The 21,063-nt window shown below is 34.6% G+C and overlaps 3 protein-coding genes across 7 annotated transcripts; 1 reads left to right on the top strand and 2 right to left on the bottom strand.

Moving 5' to 3' along the window:
- Positions 1 to 1,614: 1,614 nt before the first annotated feature.
- On the bottom strand, positions 1,615 to 6,318 carry LOC121731286 (39S ribosomal protein L55, mitochondrial). Its single transcript, XM_042120655.1, has 3 exons — positions 6,314 to 6,318; positions 2,005 to 2,200; positions 1,615 to 1,761 (listed from the first exon to the last, which is right to left on the bottom strand). Exons 2-3 carry the CDS (start codon positions 2,194 to 2,196, stop codon positions 1,618 to 1,620), a joined length of 336 nt encoding a protein of 111 aa, XP_041976589.1. The 5' UTR covers positions 2,197 to 2,200; positions 6,314 to 6,318; the 3' UTR covers positions 1,615 to 1,617.
- LOC121731278 (choline transporter-like 1) lies at positions 2,456 to 16,992 on the top strand. Of its 5 annotated transcripts, none has more exons than XM_042120644.1 (12): positions 2,456 to 2,537; positions 2,626 to 2,783; positions 2,872 to 3,406; positions 3,514 to 3,686; positions 3,814 to 3,873; positions 3,958 to 4,125; positions 6,626 to 6,734; positions 11,361 to 11,508; positions 11,814 to 11,954; positions 12,246 to 12,408; positions 12,742 to 12,963; positions 13,491 to 13,663. In XM_042120644.1, the coding sequence occupies exons 2-12, from the start codon at positions 2,679 to 2,681 to the stop codon at positions 13,635 to 13,637; spliced, it is 1,971 nt and encodes a 656-aa protein (XP_041976578.1). In that variant the 5' UTR covers positions 2,456 to 2,537; positions 2,626 to 2,678; the 3' UTR covers positions 13,638 to 13,663. The 5 variants fall into 5 exon arrangements, with proteins under 5 accessions (XP_041976578.1, XP_041976581.1, XP_041976580.1 ...); XM_042120647.1 differs by lacking the exon at positions 2,456 to 2,537 and adding an exon at positions 16,640 to 16,992 and having other exon boundaries at positions 2,556 to 2,783; positions 13,491 to 13,630; XM_042120646.1 differs by lacking the exon at positions 2,456 to 2,537 and adding an exon at positions 16,637 to 16,992 and having other exon boundaries at positions 2,556 to 2,783; positions 13,491 to 13,630.
- Positions 16,993 to 19,024: 2,032 nt separating this feature from the next.
- LOC121731281 (ribosome biogenesis protein BRX1 homolog) lies at positions 19,025 to 20,693 on the bottom strand. Its single transcript, XM_042120650.1, has 5 exons — positions 20,512 to 20,693; positions 20,159 to 20,435; positions 19,684 to 19,967; positions 19,371 to 19,608; positions 19,025 to 19,239 (listed from the first exon to the last, which is right to left on the bottom strand). Exons 1-5 carry the CDS (start codon positions 20,626 to 20,628, stop codon positions 19,043 to 19,045), a joined length of 1,113 nt encoding a protein of 370 aa, XP_041976584.1. The 5' UTR covers positions 20,629 to 20,693; the 3' UTR covers positions 19,025 to 19,042.
- Positions 20,694 to 21,063: the final 370 nt, after the last annotated feature.

Genomic DNA, 21,063 nt, shown 5'->3' with positions numbered 1-21,063 from the left:
TTTTTCCTCTGAGAACCAAAAAAGCGGCAAGCGCATCGGCATTCGGTGGACGTGACGGCGGCATGGAGTATCAAGTATGAAGTATATCTAGGACCTCATGGAACTTGGAACAGTGAAGCAAGATAATATTATTAGACCGTACGGTGTAGGGTACGGTATACCGCATTGAGGTAGTATAGACTATAATACTTTGTCTATGGTATACCGTACAGGTTGGTGCGGCAAAGGGGGATTGGGATAACTGTAGTTATTAGAGCCTATAAATGATGTCCGCAACTCTGTTGCGCTGTGCGCCAAAATTATTTATCGCGCGGGAACTGTACATTTTTTCGGGATAATCATTTTAGCGGTTTGAGTGAGTAAATGTAACAGACAGATAGACAAACATATTATCTAAAGTAGTAATAAATATACTGTATAGTGTACCTATACCTACTTCAGAATTCACGTTTGACAAAACCTTATTAGTAGACTCTGAGGCTGGGTGTTGGGAATTGGGACTTGGGAGTTGAGACGGAACCTACCCTGCAGACTGTGTGGATTAAAGATCCACCTACAAGTCATTAAGTATGTGGCGGTACCCACAATTCGCCTAACATTCCTGCATCGCGCTATCGAAGTTTTCTGAGCGCGTCGGTATATACAGGTTGTAACAAAAATAAGTGATAATACTTTAGGGTGTGTAGGTGTTCCTTGTAGAGAGTGTTCCTTGGGGGGAGTGATGATGATGAAGGAGGCGTGTTCTGTCGAGGGTCACCAATGTGGGAATAATACGTGGCTGCCACAAAGGAAGATCTTCCGACCGAGCGAGGTGTTATTCTCGGTCAGGCCGGAGCCCATGTGATACATCTCAGCTGTCGTATACAGTGTGTAACAAAAATAAGTGATAATACTTTAGGGTGTGTACGTGTTCCTTGTAGAGAGTTCACTGTGAAAGTAGCAGCGCTGAAAGACCAAATTTTTTTTTACTTTTGTATGGGGAAACTCGTGACGCTCGGGACGTCGGTATATCTTCCTTTGTGGCAGCCACGCATATACCACAAGTATATTATAATTTATAATATACTACTTGTTGTTGCCCACAACTATGTTGCGCCTTGAATGTGTTGATGAAAAGTATCCTATGTCCTTTCCAGTTTCCTGGCACACAAAGTATCTCCATGGACGTAGCGAGGTACGGGCAGGGGGGGCAGCTGCTCTCCCCCCTATAATCGCTTATTAGTTTGCAAATAAAATCTTTGAATCTTTGAATGTAATGCTCACGAGTTTCATACCTAAACATGGAGCGGAGTTGCAGGGTGAGAGGAAAGGCATTCAATCTCCCTACTTACTTTTTACATCACCTTTCCCTCCTATATAGAATCCTGGCTACGCCTACTAATTTCAACACAATCAATTTAGGTGTGAAGACAGATTTCTTCCAAAAAAATAAATAAGTACATATGAGGCATAGCTAGTATAGCATATTTCTTAATTATAACTATTTATATATATATTTTTCATTTTAATACTCAAGTGTTTAATGTTATAGTATTTTTTTATTTAATCACTAAATTATGCTACATCATAAAATTTATTATTAAAAAATAGTTTAACTTGTATTTAATACAAGTTAAACTATTTTTTAATATACTTTAAATATTTCTTTGCGTTGAAATTATCCTCCAAAGTGTCAGACACTTTAATTTTTCTTTTAGGCTTTCGTTTTTCTAGACGAAGCTTTCTTTCCTCTTCAGACAGAAGACTCATATTCAAAGGCAGCTAAAAATAAATAATAATTGATTGCATTAAGTTTAATATTAATTTATAAACAAATTAACAAATGTTACTAACTATAACTGCACCTAATTCTATACATTTCTATGACTAGGTTAAAGATAAAAATATTCTTATAAATACAAACTTTATAAAGGTCTTCTATGCTATTTACGGTACCTCAAATGTGAAGTGTATTTACATGGTGCATTATGAAAGAAAATGTTGTGAATATAGCATAGTACGTACTCTTATTATTTTCCTTGGCTCATGATACCTTATGTTTATGGAGGCACCATTAGATAATACCACTTTTGTTGGATACATCCTGGTATAAATCTCCCTATGGATTTTAGTGATACTTGTAACATTATTATTTATAAATCGAACAAAGTTTAAATTGTGTACTATTTTATTAACAGAAAGCAAATTATTAAACATTTTACTAAAATTAGTTTACGGATATATGAAATTTTAACCTAAAAGTAAAACTCGGTAACTTTATATTCTTCTTCTTCTTTTAAAAATGGCCGCCTCGGTTAGTTGCCAATGTCAGAGTGGCTTATAGGATTTGTATACTGTCATCACAGACTACTTAGGGATACTACTGTCATTTATCAAGTTTCATCTGTTATCTGTTAAGTAATCTACGCCTCCTTTTTTTTTTTTTAAATTATGACGACTAAAACTATTGCCAGTGTCGACTGTCGAGTGATTAAAGGTTGGGAAAAGTCATTTGTATTCTGTGGACTACCTAAAGTATTTCTGATCATCAATTTTCAGTAAACAAATCATTTATTTTGATTCAGTAGTGCAGTGTTTTTCTAGAATTAGTACTTTATTTTTAATAACCCCGAGCTTTTGTTACAGAATAATGTCACATTTCTAACAATTATAAACGTAAAGCATACCAAATATAAAAAATGGGCTGCACGCAGAGTGAAATTTCTCCACAAAATGAAACCCCTCGAAAAGGATGTACAGATGTTTTATGGCTAGTTCTGTACATAATTTTTTGGATTTTAATGGTATGATTATCCTTTCACCTTAGTTATATTATTATAGTTTGGTTACATTTAATTTGGTTAAAAATTTCTAAGTTTAATTTTTTTTCAGCTCATTGTTGCAATAATATCATTCATGTATGGAAATCCTCAACGCCTTATAAATGGATTCGATTCTTTCGGTAATACCTGTGGAGTCAAGAGCAATAAAAAATTGATTGAGCATCCATCATCTGGAATAAGTACTGTGGACAAATCTTACCTTTTCTTTATGGATGTGAAAGAACTAAGAAGATCTCTCAAAATATGCGTGAAGCAGTGTCCCAACAAGAACATGGAAACCTTGTCGGACCTACAGAATTTCTACAAGGAGACTGGCTCCAACTTATGTACTTATGAAACTAATCTGAACAGTGTGTATAATACTAAAGACTTGCATGGTTCTTATGGACCATGTCCCACTATACCAGTATACGAGTCCTTTCCACTTTTAAATAGATGCTTTCCAAGATCAGCTAAGGATGTCACTCAAAAAGTGTTCAAAGACTTCTACAATCTGCTGAACAGTTGGGATACTGTTGAACAAATGCTATCAGATTTATACTCTTCTTGGAAAGAAATGATTATATGTGTTATTATAGCCTTTAGTAAGTATATCTCTACAAGAGTAGTTTTAGTTTGAGAAGTAAATTGTGGTTCTTGTTGTTAATTTTTGAATTTGAAATAATGTTTTTAAATTGTGTACTATTTCTAGTTTTTTCCTTGATAATGGTTTCAATATTACATCTGCTGGCTTCACTAGTATCATGGATATTCATGATAGTAGTATCAATAGCGAGTGTAGTTGGTACAGGCCTGCTATGGTATACATATTATGAGTTGAGGACAAAGCAGAAAGATTTTACCGACACAACAATATTTTTAGCTGTAAGTATTTATTTTGAAATTTTTAATGATCGAAGGTCTCTAAATGTATTTCTTTCTCACAAATAAAATAGAATAAAATAGATAGATGCAGAATGAACTTATTATTAAATCACATTACAATTTTCAGGAATCATTGAAAAATGAAAAGGCATTTTTGTGGTACTCAATTATTGCTACAATCATAACGGTGAGCTTATAATATCTTTACCATACATATTCTGTGGAATATAATTGTGCGCAGAAGGTTGTTAATACAAATATACTATTACAGATTATTTTATTGCTGTTGGTATTTGTGATGAGAAGTCGTGTGTCATTTTTGGCTGCACTATTTAAGGAAACAGCTCATTGTTTAGGCTCAATACCGGCTCTCTTTCTACAACCTATTATCACATTCTTCTTCCTGGTGATTTTCTTTGCATTTTGGTCTACAGTTGTGGTAAGTACTTATTTTTCATGATGCTAAGATGATAACCTAAAACTAATAGCAGAACAGGTTGTTTCTGTTACTACTTAGGGCAGGGGTTCCCAATCTTTTTTAGCCTGCGGTACAGTTACAAGTTCAATATTTTATCATGGTTCTTTACCTAGATATTACAAAAAGATACATAAACATTTTTTTCATGTTGAACAGTACCATCAATGATTATTATAGTTAGGTTAAGCAGGTAAATAATAATAAATATTTAATCCTGCTTTGTATAATTCATAATATAATTTTATTTTATAACATTTGTGGTCGTCGGATAATGATTTCGACTCACGGCGCCCCTTTTGCCCTTCCACGGGGCATCAGGGCGCTGCGGTGCTCAGTTTGGGAACCCCTTACTTAGGGAAAAGATAGGTTTGTGCCGAACCACTTTATTTAATTTATGTAGCATTAACCTATCAATCCCCAAGCGGCAGCCGGCTGCTGTATAACAATTGAAAATCTATTGTGTCTGCAATACCCACAATGGAGGTGCTACGTATTTCTTTCTTAAATAGACGGACAAACACTTTCGTATTTATAGTGTTATGGAAGATATTGACCCGACTACTTTTTTGTAGCCTTACAAAATATTCTAAAATTTAATGTTCATTGGAGACATGTATTTATTGTATTAGTCATATCCCCTGTACCCGCGTAGCGATGATCTCATGTACGTGCGCGATATCGTGTCGTTATGTCATTACGTTAAATGCCTGAGTTGCAGATAAGAATGTACAATGTAAAATAACTACGACCTACATATTGTCACTCGGCAATGGAAAACAAAAATTACAATTAAATATTTGGCCAGAATGTGGTCTTGACGGTCAAACACAATTTTTATAAGTAATAAAAGTATAACAAATGGCAGTATAATCCGCGCTAGAAGTCTTATCAGGCTATCTATATATAGGTATATTATAACATTAATTTATTTCATAATAGGCAATTACATTAATATTGTACTGTAATACTGTAATGTATAATATTATATTACCGCATTTTAAATATTACTATAGATCATTATTTACTCATAATATGTTGTTGTAACTTGTTTACACTAATATAATATCTTCTGGAAATGGTCACTAACATAACTCATAACATACAAGTTACGGCTAGCAAAGGTAGGAAGTATAAAATAACCTAGTTGTTGGCAGGGTTGCCAGATCAAAGACCGGTCAAATCGCCACTTCGCGATAAAAAGATAGCCCAAAGTAGCCCAATAAAAAAAAAACACGGTAATTAAACGTAATGTCAATAAAACGTATGAATAATATTATTATCATGCTGCATGCTACTGTTCTATTACATTAGAGTTATGTATTTATGTCGTAGGATGATTTGATAAATCCGTGTTTTCGCGAAATCCCTAGAATTTTCGCGAAAATTCTAGGGATTTCGCGAAAACACGGATTTATCAAATCATCCTACGACATTTACATGTAATTTAATCAATGTTTTAAGGTGACTTGCTTCGTTTAATTCAAGAAGCGTATATGTATATAACATAAGATTATTGGTTTAATTGGATACTTACTTGTAAATTTGTATTAGTGGTAACCAGTTATTTTTATTTTTGGCGTTTTTTTTTTCAACTATAAAAGTGATATTTAGCAATGAAAATCTATAATTCATATTATGTATTTATTTTAAAATTATGTATTTACAAATAAAAAATCTTTTATGCATATTAATCGTCATCTGCTGCAAAAAGTTGGATGGTGTCGAGCAAATTACGATCCAACATATCTAGTATCTACTCAGTATATATAATATGTATTATCTATGATATCTACTGCTTCTCTCTGCTCCTGAACAGAATGATATTCAACAGCCGTCAGCCACCCACGCGGCGAACCACAGATTATGAGTGGAAGTGGCCGCGCATAGACAACGCATCGCTGCGTTCGTTGATATTATGGCCGCGTTCACGAAAATACAATAGTAGGCAGTAGCCCAATAGGCGATAAGTAAAAAACCGTGTCGCCCAACAGGCGATAAGTCGCCATTCCAAATTTTTTGTAGCCGCCGGGGACCGCAAAATAGCCCAATTGGCTACTTGTCGCCCAATCTGGCAACCCTGGTTGTTGGTTGTGTATAACAGCGGTAGGCAACAGGCGAACCGCGAATGCCGAAAGGTCGAATCTCGGACCGCGAAATATTCATATACAGTATTGTATACCAAATATCAATTAATACGTAGATAAGGTATATATGTATAAATATACTTTTATTAATTAAAATAATATTTTTAAGCGACACAGGACAAGTGTATTTTATTTTTCTGGACCTCGTAAAAATTTTCCCACAGTATCCGGACCCCACCAAAAATTACTTGCCGACCCCTGGTGTATAACTTTGACTACACAAAATATTTTCAAGATTATAATTTTTACCATAACATATTTTAGATTTTAATCTAAATATTCCATTGTTCTTATTTCTCATCAGAATCTGTTTTTAGGTATGTTTAGCTACAGCTAATTATCCTGGTATACCGTATAAGACGAATTTTATTATAAATGGCACTCTTCCTAATAATAACGGCATCCAAACACAAAATGCAACACAAAGTAAGTACAATAATTAAATGTATATATAATTATAATATTACTAGATGTCCCGCGCGGCTTCGCCCGCGTAAATTAGGAATTTTACAGAAACCGTACATTTTCCCATAAAAAATATTTTCCCCGTTTTTCCCGCATTTTCCTGAGTTTCTTCGGTCGTATTAGTCTTAGCGTGATAATATATTATATAATATAGCCTATAGTCTTACTCGATAAATGATCAATCTAACACTGAGATAAGTTTTTAAATCGGACCTGTAGTTCCTGAGATTGACGCGTCCAAGCAAACATACTCTTCAATGTTATTATATTAGGGAGGTATAGATTTTTTTTATCTATGGACGCTTCACACCACGTCAGTCTGGCCCCGTGGTAAGTACCTGATGGACTTGTGTTACAGGTACCAGACAACGGAAATATATTTAATACTTTTATACTATACATATATTTAAGATTTTAATTATATGATACACATATTTAATACACATCCATGACCCAGGAACTTTGAAAACTTTTTGTTCCGTCGGCGGGATTTGAACCCGCAACCTCCGGCTTGAGCTACCAACGCGCTCACCACTGAGCCACAGAGGTCGTCAAACTATTTTTAGAAATAAAATAAAGATTTTTTTTTAATTATCGCTTGACAAACTCGAGTCTCGATCTAAAAGACTATGAAATGGTATAATATGGTAGTGATGATGATGATGATGATGATGAATGTAATTTGCATAGTAGCATATGGTTCCTGTTCTTAAAACAACGCCGAAACTCCCAAACTTGTATCTATAAAGAATCAGGAGTTCTCTCAGCACCTTCCGAACCACGGTATACCAGGTATATCTCGGTGCAAAATCTTACTTGTTGGTAGCATATGCTTAGAATACTTCTCACGAAACCGAAGTCACCACACGTTTCCCTATAAGTTTTGAGGAGTTCCCTCGATTACTTATGGATCCTTCATCAGATCACCTTTTTTGTGAATATAAAAATCGGGTAACATACGGCGGAGTAATCGTTGAATATAAGAAAACGAACATAACACCTCCCCCATGTTGAAAGTCGGTTAAAATTGTAGCCTATGTGTTATTCTGATGTATAAGCTATATTATTGTAAAGTTTCATTAAAATCCGTTCAGTAGTTTTTGCGTGAAAGAGTAACAAACATCCATACATCCACACATCCATATATCCAAACAAACTTTCGCCTTTATAATATTAGTAGGATGTAGCCTATAATATATTATCACGCTAAGACCAATAGAAGCGGAGCACCAATGAAGAATGTTTCAAAATCGGGTGATTTTTCCTATTGTGCTGTGTAAACGATAAAAGTTTCGCAAAAATTGGCAGAATTTTCTTTATTTACCCATGAATTAGTTACTCTCTCGGGTCTGTGGCTGTTTGGTTGTTCGTTTTGTTCGGTGTTGCTATGTGTCTGTGCGGATGATTTTCTTGCCCTCTGTATTCGATGCCTATCCCTATCCTGGCTGAGGCGAGCCTCACGCTCTACAGGTGATTCTCTTTCTCTCTGTATTCGATTTCTATCACTATTCTGGCTGAGGCGAGCCTCACGCTCTACAGACGATTCTCTTTCTCTCTGTATTCGATTTCTATCACTATTCTGGCTGAGGCGAGCCTCACGCTCTACAGACGATTCTCTTTCTCTCTGTATCCGAATTCTATCATTTTTCCGACTGAGGCGAGCCTCATGCTCTACAGACGATTCTCTTTCTCTCTGTATCCGAATTCTATCATTTTTCCGACTGAGGCGAGCCTCACGCTCTACAGACGATTCTCTTTCTCTCTGTATCCGATTTCTATCACTATTCTGGCTGAGGCGAGTCTCACGTTCCGTTGACGATTCTTCATCTCTTACTGAACGTGCTCTTTTGGAATTCACTATACTACGACCTATGTTCGAACGACGACGTCTTCCAGGCATGATCGTATAGTAATACCCACAAAGCAACAAATAACCCAATCGCAAAGCAAAAACAAAAGTCCGTTTTTCTAACCAAGTCAAATATATTTTTATCGACAATTCAGAAACCAAAGAACCAGAAACAATGAATATCTGAAAGAAAGCGCTGTGGTTGCTCCTCTGCGTTACCGTCTGCACAACCACACAATGACGAAATACACTATCTACTACAATAACATAAGCCCGAAGCTTATGAGAGCCCCCGGCCGGTTCCGCCGTAACCGCTATGTCCCTCGGCCGCCGCCGCGCGACATATTTTTTGATTCCGCGTAAGTTTATACGTTTGAAAACTTCTAAAGTATTGATTGAAATTGTATAGTGTAAAAGACAATTATAATCTACATTTAATGTCTTAGCTTCCAAATATGTTTATTTGGATAAGGGTTAATGTTGTAAATTGTTAAAATCGCTTCGTAAATAAGCCATTATTTTTCGTAAAAAGTAAAGAACAAAAATGGCTATTGTGAGTTATCCCTAAGAAATAGACATATACCATCGCGGACTTTTTTGTTTACCTTATTAAGGCGTACAATACTGTAGTACATTATTTTGATCTATCTCGTAGGGTTTAGCCAGCGTTTGCAATATAAACGCAAAAAAATGAATTTATTTACGACATAACATTAGAAACCTCTAAAATTATCAGTGTTTCTCTACCATATTATGCATATGTTATACATATAAACCTTCCTCTTGAAACACTCAATCTATTAAAAAAAACCGCATCAAAATCCGTTGAGTAGTTTTAAAGATCTAAGCATACATACATACATACAGACAGCGGAAAGCGACTTTGTTTTATACTATTTAGAGATGGTTGCTGACTCATGGACCATGATATGACAAATTTACTGTGTCACATTTATACAGTCTTTGAACTTAATATATTAAAATAAACTAGCAAAGCTTTTAGCCTAATTACTTGAAATTGGATTAATAGATGTGGCAAACTCGTTTATAAGTTTTTATTACAAAACTAGCTGTTGCCCGCGACTTCGTCCGCGTTAGCATAGTAGATCACATGACACATCCCAAGTATTATTTATTGTACAAAAATATTCAATGTACAGAATTGAATTTCCTACAATTTTATTACATAAAGATGTCGCGCGCGGCTTCGTTTGCGTAATTTAGGAATTTCACGCAACCGTACATTGTTCCGCAAAAAATAGCCTATGTCCCTTCACGTGGTCTATTCTTCATGTTAGCCAAATAACATAAAAATTGCTCTAGTAGTTCTTAAGATTTCACATAATTCATCAAATTTCATATAATTTCCCCCGTTTTTTCCACATTTTCCTCTATTTCTTCGCTCCTTTTAGTCTTAGCGTGATAAAATATAGCCTATTGCCTTCCTCAATAAATGGGCTACCTAACACTGAAAGAATTTTTCAAATCCGATCAGTAGTTCCTGAGATTAGCGCGATCAAATAAGCCCTTTCATATAATTTCCCCCTTTTTTTCCACATTTTCCTCTATTTCTTCGGTTTTATTAGTTCTAGCGAAATAAAATATAACTTATAGCCTTTCTCGATAAATGGGTTATCTTACAATGAAAGAATTTTTCAATTCTGATCAGTAGTTCCTGAGATTAGCGCGTTCAAATAAGCCCTTTCATATAATTTCCCCCGATTTTTCTACATTTTCCTCTATTTCTTCGCTTTTATTAGTCTCAGCATGATAAAAAAATAGCCTATGGCCTTCCTCAATAAATGAGCTATCTAACATTTAAAGAATTTTTCAAATCGGACCAGTAGTTTCTGAGATTAGCGCGTTCAAATAAGCCCTTTCATATGATTTCCCCCGTTTTTTCCACAATTTCCTCTATTTCTTCGCTTCTATTAGACTTAGCGTGATAAAATATAACCTATAGCCTTCCTCGATAAATGGGCTATTTAACACTGAAAGAATTTTTCAAATCGGATTAGTCGTTCCTGAGATTAGCGCGTTCAAATAAGCCCTTTCATATAATTTCCCCGTTTTTTCCACATTTTCCTCTATTTCTTCGCTCCTATTAATATTAGCGTGATAAAATATAGCCTATAGCCTTCCTCGATAAATAGGCTATCTAACAATAAAAGAATTTTTCAAATCGGACCAGTACTTCCTGAGATTAGCGCGTTCAAACAAACAAACAAACTCTGTAGAATTATAATATTAAGTATATATATGATGTATAATTTGTATCTGGATAAAATAGAATATAATAGAAAATACTTTATTTGTACAACATAAAACTAAACTTAAAAAACACAATATGAAACATCCATTGATTTAGCCCTACCTAGTTATAAATATACTTTATCTCAAAGTAAGTGACATTTGAATAGCAATTTACTTTCATCAGCAGTCAGCTACTACAAGAACGTAATAATATAATTGCTGCCAATAACGTATCACCTTTTGATCGCGATTTACACTAAAGCGTGTGTGTTGTGTATTCTAGCGCAAGCACCCTAGATCTGATAAAAATCGACCACTGCGCATTGCCCTTTCATATTCTCGGAACTATTTTATAAAAAGTTGTGCGTGCGTAAAAGGAACATACTCATAGAAATGAGTATGTTCCTTTTACGTACGAATAAGAATCGCTTGCTATTTGTGGTTGAATAAAAAAAATGTTCTCTATTTGTATTTTTTGATTTTAGAACACTTTTTGGAGCGTATTGAGTTCGACCCGGTGTGGGTGAAGAGTATGTGGTGGATGTGCCTCATCTCTCTGATATGGGGCAGCGAGTTCATACTTGGATGCCAACAGATGACCATAGCTGGGGCTGTCTCGCATTGGTACTTCAGGTGAGAGATTAACAAGTTTGCTAGCAATGCGATATTGAGTTTAACTTAACTATCCTATGTCCCCAGTAACAAAGTATCTTTACACAAAATTTCATCAAAATCGGTTCAGCGGTTAAAGAGTAGATAAGCTGTTACAGACAGACAGAATACCAAATAGTACTCACTGCTTCATGCTTTTTCAATTTGAAATATAATCCGTTTAAATGTTAAACATTATTATTGTCAGTATGTACACTACATACAAGACTTTGTACTGTGTTTGATACTTAACGATGCAATGTTGTATTTTGACAATTCTTTTTCAGAGGGCCAAATTCACATCCATCACCAGTGATGTACTCAATCGGCAAACTACTAAAGTACCATTTGGGTTCCGTAGCCAAAGGCTCGTTCCTGATTACGCTGTTCAAGATACCACGTCTCATCCTGACCTACTTACACGCGAAGTAAGTCATAGCAATGATATTGTCTTGTAAGTCACATTACACATACTACGAGTATAATATTTTTACACAAAACATAAGCTTAGGATGGAAATATTACGTATTAAATGTTTTCCGCAATTTCGTTTTTTCGAAATTCGTTTACCGTGCAGTAACCGTATATTTATTGGAATAAATCCATCCTGTGCCCTTTCCCGCGACTCAAAGTATTACCATGTCAAATTTTATCATAATTGGTTCAGCGTCACGCTTAAACGGTTAAGACGAACAGACACTAATATCGGTCTTTTTCAGATTATCAGCGCGGGCGGAGAAAGGCTCTGATTGTGCGAAGTGCGGCCTCAAATGCGGCATATGTTGCTTCTACTGCCTGGAGAAGTTCATACGTTACCTCAATCACAATGCGTACACAATTATCACTATTGAGCGAGTGCACTTTTGCAAGGCGGCTGCTAAGGTATTATTTTATGTTTATAATAATTTATATACGCTTTTACATTCTTAAGTCTTAACTCTTTAGATACGCACACATTATGACAAGCGCAGCGCGAGTGAGCGTACATTAAACATGTGTGGAAAAAGCGGCACGTCCCTTTGAGCTTCGTCATAATGTGCATGTAGAAAATTATTTATAAGCAGATGAAGGATCTATATTATGTGGTCGGGTAATGTCAAGTTAATGTAAGTTATCTGTAGGCACGAACTTGACATTACTCGACCAAATTACATAGGCCAAATGTTCTCTGATAGGGCACTCATACTTCAATTAACAACATGAAACTATTTTCAGGCATTCAGTACTATAGTGAACAATGCGTTACAAGTAGCTACCATCAACAGTGTGGGAGATTTCATACTGTTTCTCGGCAAGTGTATAGTGACAGCTGTGACTGGCAGCATCGGCCTCATACTGCTCAAGAGAAACTCCAATCTCCACTTCTTCGCTGTACCCACATTAGTGATATGTATCTTCTCGTTCTTCATTGCCCACTGTATACTGTCACTGTATGAGGTTGGCATTCCAATATTTTGATATATATTTTAAGTTATAAATAGGTTATAAGACTTAATCACTAAATGATCAAACCCCTTTAAAAATAGATTTAAAAAAATTAGGTAATAAAATTACGGCTTAATAGATCCTCTACAAGGAGTCTTTAACAGTGGCCCGCGTGAAGTTAAACCATTTTGAAATTCACACCTACTTGAAGAATAGTGCAAAGTCGTCGTAATAGTCGTGAAAATTTTTACACTTTTAAATCAATAATTTTGAAAAACGTTATTTTTTAACCCTAATGGTTGCGGCCCGCGACATCAGGACCAAAACGTGTTCTTGGCCCATATAAAAAAGTTTGAGTACCACTGCTTAGTCTATAACAGTGTTTTCCAACCTGTGTTCCGAGTTCCTTATTTATACCTTGATTGTCGCTTCGATCTCAGGCTGCCGCCTGACACTAGAGACACAGCATGCGCGCAAAAGGGACAGCCTGCGCTCGAAATTCGAGGCAAGAGAATAGCACCCCTGATATTGCATTTCAGATGGTGGTGGACTCGCTATTCCTATGCGTGTGCGAGGACCGCAACATGAACAGCGACGGGCAGTGGCAGCACTCGCGCCTGGCCGAGCTCGGCGGACACAAGCGAACGCCGAATGACGCCGAAATGGAGGACCTTAACAAGTACTAGATTTTACTGACAAGTAACAACTGACCGTAAAACCAAATTTGGTTTTCACCAACTACTCCCTAAGTTTCTAGCTAAGGCAAGGGTTCCCAATATTTTTTAGCCCACGGCGATAGCTATTTGAAAATGATACAGTCAAAATAAATAGCACCTTTCATGATAATATTTGTGGTTTCGGATAATCATGGAGGATCTACTCACGGCGCCATTCTTTACTTTCTGCGGCGCACACTTTGGGAACCCCTGAGCTAAGGAAACAGCATTTTTGTCTTAAAAGATGTTGATGATGATTACATTTTAACTTATACATACTTGTCACTTCAGCCGGGCTAAAATGGTCACATTTAGCAATTCCTCTCAATCAATTCAGCAAATGAATTGTCAAAACTGTCAAACTGACAAATGTCAAATCAGTACAAAAATACATAAATGAATTGCAAGCAGAGTTGCATTTTGCGATTTTAGAAAAATGAATCATATTATGATTCATATCATGATTCTTCAAAGCGACCATTTTAGCCCCGCAGACCTTAGGACCTAAAATACTTGGTAAAATTACAAGTGTGGGTATTAAGAGGGTCTGTAGTTTGTCCATCTTACATCAACTAAAAAGGCAAGTAAATAGATGTGTCACATACTAAACATATCCTGGTGCTATTCACATCGACTTATGTAACATAATTTGAAAGGCTATTCGAGACACCCAAATGACCTCTAAACACTTAAATGACTCCCCACTTAACGATAAGAGGTGGTTGGTGAAAACGAAAATTAATTTGAAAATAATATTTTCCCTTTCATCAATCGCATGTGATATTTTGTTTGTGAGCTTTTATAATTCTGGGCGTTACGTTATCGTGGACGCCGACTTCCACGATAAAACGTTGGGTACGTTAAATGCCCTTTTGATTTTACGCACCGCGGACGTTTTGTGCGGTTCAGAAGAGTGTTTATAAACGTCGTGATGTCCTGTAACGTGCACGTTAAAAAGTTATCGTCGACGGAAATTTAAAAGCGTCTTCAATATTTCCATACATTTTACTTCCCTATGTTATCGTTTTACCGCGGACGTCCATATTACCACCACGTCCAAAATTATAAAAGAGCACTTTAGAGAATGACGATGACGAATTTCTAAAACAAAATGCTCACATTTCAAAGGCGCGGTAACTACACTGCAGCGGAGTGATGGAACACTTCACTTTTCTTATTATAATTTTTTGTCGAGTCATTCCACTTTTTATTATCTGTTTGAAACCACCCTTGAACTATACGTCGCGTCATCTATTTTTGTATATCCACCTAACACCTTTGATTTTTTCGCACGGTCACCAGGGTCACCCTCACACAACATTTCATAATTGTTACTGCATGAATCATGATATACGCCGTGCACAACATTAAGATCTCTCAATGAAACTAAGTCATACTGCATGTACAGTAACAACCAATAACATGTTACTGTCTAAGGGGGATATTAGATTATCATATATATTCGATCCGAGATCATTGAGTCAATGATCTTGGATAATGTAATATAGACATGATTCATTTCTTCCTTGATCAAAGATTTTTGACATTTGCTGAGAGATTGGATCCAATACGGTCATAGAAATAGGTGTTGCCAGTTATTTAATATAAAAAAGAGTTTTTAATTTATTGTTCGTTAATATGTTTCAAATAATGTAATGTCATTATTTTTCTAATTATATACTTGGATAATCTTGCTGAAATAACAAAAAACAAGCCATAATAAAAATGACGATGTCTTTTGACAAATCGAATTCTCTGAGATCTAGTAACCCTGACGTCAATACCTGTCAGCGTTAGCGCTCTCCATTGGCTATTGAAACCACATATGACGTAAATTGGATCAATGAAATATGATAATGTAATATACAGATATTATCAAATGATCATATATATTGGATCCTATATATGATCATAGTTATGATCATATATAAATGATAATGTAATACCCCCCTAATTGCTTATAATATACTATAGTTTGTGCGTTTTATGATGATATGGGTGACAGTTCTCATATTCCTTGCTACGGATTTTTTTTACAAGAAAAGAAAAAAATCAAAATGTTATAAATTATATTCCATCTACAAAAACAAATGTTTCCCGAATGAATATAAATGAAAAGTTGCTAAATGCTAACTTATTAATTATTAATATAAAATGATAATATTAACTGTGAAATAGGAGTATAAAATTATTGTTACGAAAACATTTGAAAAATGTAACATGCATGAAACGGAACCTATGTCAATAGAGATTGACACTGTTGAATCGAAATCAAACCGATAAAAAAGGGCGGCCATCTTAATCGCCGGCACCACTGAAATGTCAGTACGAAATCGATAATTTCGATTGCAATTCCTTTACGAAGTGATTCGATATTTTTAACCGACTTCCAACAAACAGGAGGAGGTTATATTATGTTCGGCTGTGGATATTTTTCTTTATTTTTTTATTTGTGTATGTTCAACGATTACTTCGCCGTTTGTTTTCGAAATTTTTGTTTTATTGTATGAGGTTTCACTCCAATTTGGTCCCATTTTCACAAAGTGGTGACCTGATGATGAGAACCATGAGTAATCAAGGGAACATCCTGAGAATTGCCTCCCAGAAATAGTTGATTTTTAGCCGAATTCGGAAAAAGGCACTATTAGATAGAATAAATTATTTAATACTTTTTAGTTCATATAATTTATTGTTTTTACCTTGGAAGTCGGTTTTAATTTTTAAATTATGAATTTTTGTTAGGAAACTTCCCTACTATTGTCAATTATAATGTGTCACGCATATCATTTTAGAACGCACAAACTATAATAATAATGAACCATACTTTTCTTGCTTACATAATATTTTGTATACTAATAACAATAATTCACCGTCAGAGTCCACAACGCATTGGCAGATGAGTAATTTGCGCGGCCTATACACTCATAGAATAATTTTACACTGGTAGCACTTACATTTTTTTTTATTCACAGGTAATTTTCGAAATGGAATCCTGCCATAATAACCTTATGCACCTTTTAGAATAATTTCTTAATAGTCTTTAAGTATTTTTGACTTGCTTTACGCTGACTGTAGACATTATTTTGCTTTAGGTATTTATATTTTATAGAGACTATTGTCCAAATAGCTCAAATAATAATTAAAAAAGAATACTAATTTTATCTCTTTTGAGAAGTTACATTAAGTCATAAGAATCATGTGACATAACGTCGTTGCGCCTGCCAAATCCTGTATATATTACTAGCCCAGTAAGGTTAGTTCAGCCTAGTGGGAATCTGAAATTAATTATAGTCAGAATTTTTTTTTTTGCACCTATGTTTAGGGGGGGTCATGAATAGCTTAAAATTAAAAATTTGGTCGAGTTTTTGAATTTTAGCTATTTGTGACCTCTTCTAAATACTGGTGTAAAAAAAAATCTGACTATAAGTAATTTTTAAAAAATCTAACTCTACTGGGGTATAATATGTGTTTTTAGTCAATTTTAAAAATGCAGTATGGTGGCAAATCTTATTATGTATGAACTAAGACCTTTAATTTATTGATAAATCCATCAATCATTCAATAAAATAGTTGATTGTCTATTCTGAAAATTTGACTAAAAACCATAAAGTTAATATACAGGGTGTAACAAAAATAAGTGATAATACTTTAGGGTGTGTACGTGTTCCTTGTAGTGAGTTCAATGTGAAAGTAGCAGCGCTGAAAGACCAAATTTTTTTTTCACTTTTGTATGGGGAAACTCGTGACTCTCGGGCCCTTGCCCATACAAAAGTGAAAAAATTGTTTAGTTTTTCAGAGCTGCTACTTTCACAGTGAACTCTCTACAAGGAACACGAACACACCCTAAAGTATTATCACTTATTTTTGGTACACACACTATACCTAGCGGCATCGAGCACTGAGCAACAATCTCGAGCTTGAGCAACAAAACCGAAATTGGTTTTCATCTGTGTGAAAAATTTGTTTACGTATACACTTACACAAGCATGATTGAACATCAATTCTATGAGATTAAATTGTCAACGTGCGGCATGTGCCGACTGCACGTCAAAAAAAGAGTGCTGGTGTCACGTATCACACGTCTTTTTTAACCACGCAGTGTTACTGATAGTGACATCTCTCTTGCTCAGGCCTTTGTTTCTCTGTTCCGCTAGGTATATTAACTTTATGCTAAAAACAACTACAAGATTTGGCAGGCGCAACGACGATAATTTTTACTTTATAAGTACAAATGTGTTTGCTTTACCTTTAATACCACCGCATTTTTGCTATATTAAAAGGCAATTATTGATTTTTTTGTTAATTATGATCTGTTTTTGTAATCAATAACGATAGCTGTATAATACAAAAGCTATAAATTGAGTGTGTTGGGGCATATTTTTGGTTATTGCTTTTTTAACACAGCTATTTTAATAGAGCATTTATACCTATGATTATGAATGTATTTAAAATAGTTAACTATTTATACTAAACCTAAACATTAAACACTATGTTGTTCCATTAAATGTAATCGTTAATTTACTTACGTATTGAAAAAGCACAAAAATCTAAGTGTCGTTTGAATATCTGTTATATTAATGTTATTTCTGCTTTGTGAGGCTTACTTCTACTTATGATGTAATCTGTTATGATTTCAGATTCTTGCTGATAATTTTCTGAAACATAATATGACATTCAGCCTAAACTTTATCCCAACATTTTAAGTTATAACAATAATACTTAATGCATCTAGGTGGGGAAGACTTTTTTCATCACATACTTTCAAGTATTTTTTTACATTCTCAAACACTATAATTTGAATTTTAGCATAGATGTTTTGAATTTAATGAAAAATTATATTGATGCGTTTATGAAATTTTATTATTTCCAGCACTTATTTCATGTGATAATAAAACATTAGGAAATACACATCTCAATTTTAGAGTCTCAAAAATTTTCTGTCCTAAGAATAAGTATTCTCAAAATTTTATACGTCCACTATAAAAATACGTTATTAATAAGTTTAATTTATAATAAATACTAGGTGCTATTGCACATTTATATTGGACTGACACACATTTGATGCGTTTTGTACTTTCATAATGAAAAAGTAACACTAATTATTTGTATAATTTTATATTTTCTAGGTTATAAGCAGAACAATTATTAGTATTTTGAATTTCCATGCAATCATAAAATAATTTTTATATTTCACATTCAATAGACTTTTTGAATGTTATTATTTGTATTATCAAATAGTTTCCGAGTGCTTTCATATCTACTACCTCATGAAATTAATCTTCCATTGTATTTTTTCTACAAATGTCTTTATGCTTTCATTGTGAAATAAAAATATTTTACCTTTAAATTGTGTATTTATTGTATCTAAAATATAATTATTTCTTTACAGGTTTTTTGCCTTTTATGGTTTTTATTTGCTTTCTCTTCTTTATTTGATCTGAAATGGCTTTGCTTTTTGCTTTCAGTTGTTTCCTTCTGATAGCAAATTCAGGTTTACTCTTGGGTTTCTTAATGCCTTTTGCAGGTTTCTCATTTTCATCTACTCCCTCGTCCTCTTCTTCCATAAGTTCCTCTAAAAATTTTAATAAAGGTTGAGCTAGGTTAGGTTTTCAGTAAAGAGTGTAAGTGACAATATAACAGTACAGACAATCTATTTACATGTGGGGTTATTAAATTATAAACTACAAAAGAAAATTTACCAACCTTTAATAACAACATCCTCTGCTTTCTGAATTGGGTCTCCTTTGAAGAAATCACTTCCCTCTATGTCGGGATAGCCAGTCTCAGGTCTTGTTGCTTCGCTCATAACTTTCTTTTCGATTCTTCTCTCATACTTGCTTCCAGCTTTTTTGGAGAAGGCCTGTCTTAGTTTAGCTGGGCTCACATACTTAGGGTTTTCCCATAATGTTACACCACCAAATGAACCAGAAAATATTTTCACCTGGTAATAAAAATGAATGTCAAATGATGTAAAAACAATAAAAAATTAACATTATATAACACACAAACAACTTACTGGGTTAAGTACAAATCTTGGACCAATTTCAGCAAGAGCACCATCTTCAGATAGAATTTGGTAGTTTCTGAACCAAATCCTATTATCGAGAATCATAAAAGCATAGACATGGTCAAAGAATGGCTGGCTCTTGGGATGGTGCTTAGGTACACCAAAAATTTGAGTCAGAAGCTCTTTCAAAAGAGTAAGATGTGGGTCTTTGGTGAATTGTGGATCAAATGATAACAAAGGTCTTGAGCCTCTCAAGCAGTTACCAGTCATTTTAAGCTCTCCCATTGTGTAAACTGAAATAAAAAATATAACACTATGTAAGTAATCAGATTAATGTTAGATTATTAGTTAATTAATTAGGTACATTTTGAAGTTGTAAGTAACACTTATAACTTGAGAAAAGTTATAAATAGAGGTAGGTAAGTCAACAGTTCGGCCCAATCATTAATAAAAATTAATTACTTAGACAGAACAGTATACTTACTGTTCTCTACTAGAAATTTTGCACTAGGACCATTAGGGATATTAGCCATCCAAAGATATAGATCCCGCATCTTTCTTCCTTCGAATAAAATGCATTTATTGCAGTTCTTCATTTCACTGATTTCGTTAACAACATATAAGTTTTTGCTTCTTTCCATTTTAGATTCACTTTTGTGATGGGGCATTAGTTTTTTCAAGTCCTCCATTAAATGCCGATGTCTGTGGTTTATGCCACGGGCCGCGAAGACCAGCACTCGTTGACGATTAATCCATTTAACCTGGAGAGTCACAAATATAAAAACATATCCTTTACCACATCCTAATACAAAATAAACATGAGTTTTGAAAACTTGCCTGTTTTGGCGTTGGATCATCGGACATTCGGATCGGTGGAAGTTGCACAACATTCTCATCTTTTGCTGGTACTACTGGTTCATTTCTTTTCTTTTTTTCTTTCTTAATTTTAACCATTTTTTAAATTATTAGAACATACACCAAATTTGTAACACACGTGGATGATGGTCAACGCGTGTTTCACAGATAACTAGTATGGTGTGTTTGACAGATGCCAAACAGGTGCTTTGACAAGCTATCAAAAGTGGACAAGTTTTTTTTTCTTTTTATGGCACATCGGCTATTTAACCATGGCCAGTGTCAAGCATTATAATTTATGGCGGGAAAACAGTATTGTTGCATACAATTTTCAGAATCGTTTCTTTATATCGTCTGGTCAAAAGTCTAGTCAAAGTCGAAGTAAATAGTCAATAGAGTTAAGGAGTCAAGTCGGTCGATTCAATAAAGTGCTAAAGCTTCACTGAAACTTTCGGATATTGCATCACTTTCCTACACTTGTGCACGATAACGAATATCTTATGGTTAATAGCCTACCAATATAAGACATTAAAA

Source organism: Aricia agestis, chromosome 10 (genome assembly GCF_905147365.1).
Source record: "Aricia agestis chromosome 10, ilAriAges1.1, whole genome shotgun sequence".
Taxonomy (NCBI): domain Eukaryota; kingdom Metazoa; phylum Arthropoda; class Insecta; order Lepidoptera; family Lycaenidae; genus Aricia; species Aricia agestis.
The sequence above is the reverse complement of the archived record's forward strand: the minus strand, read 5'-3'. Positions and strand labels throughout refer to the sequence as shown.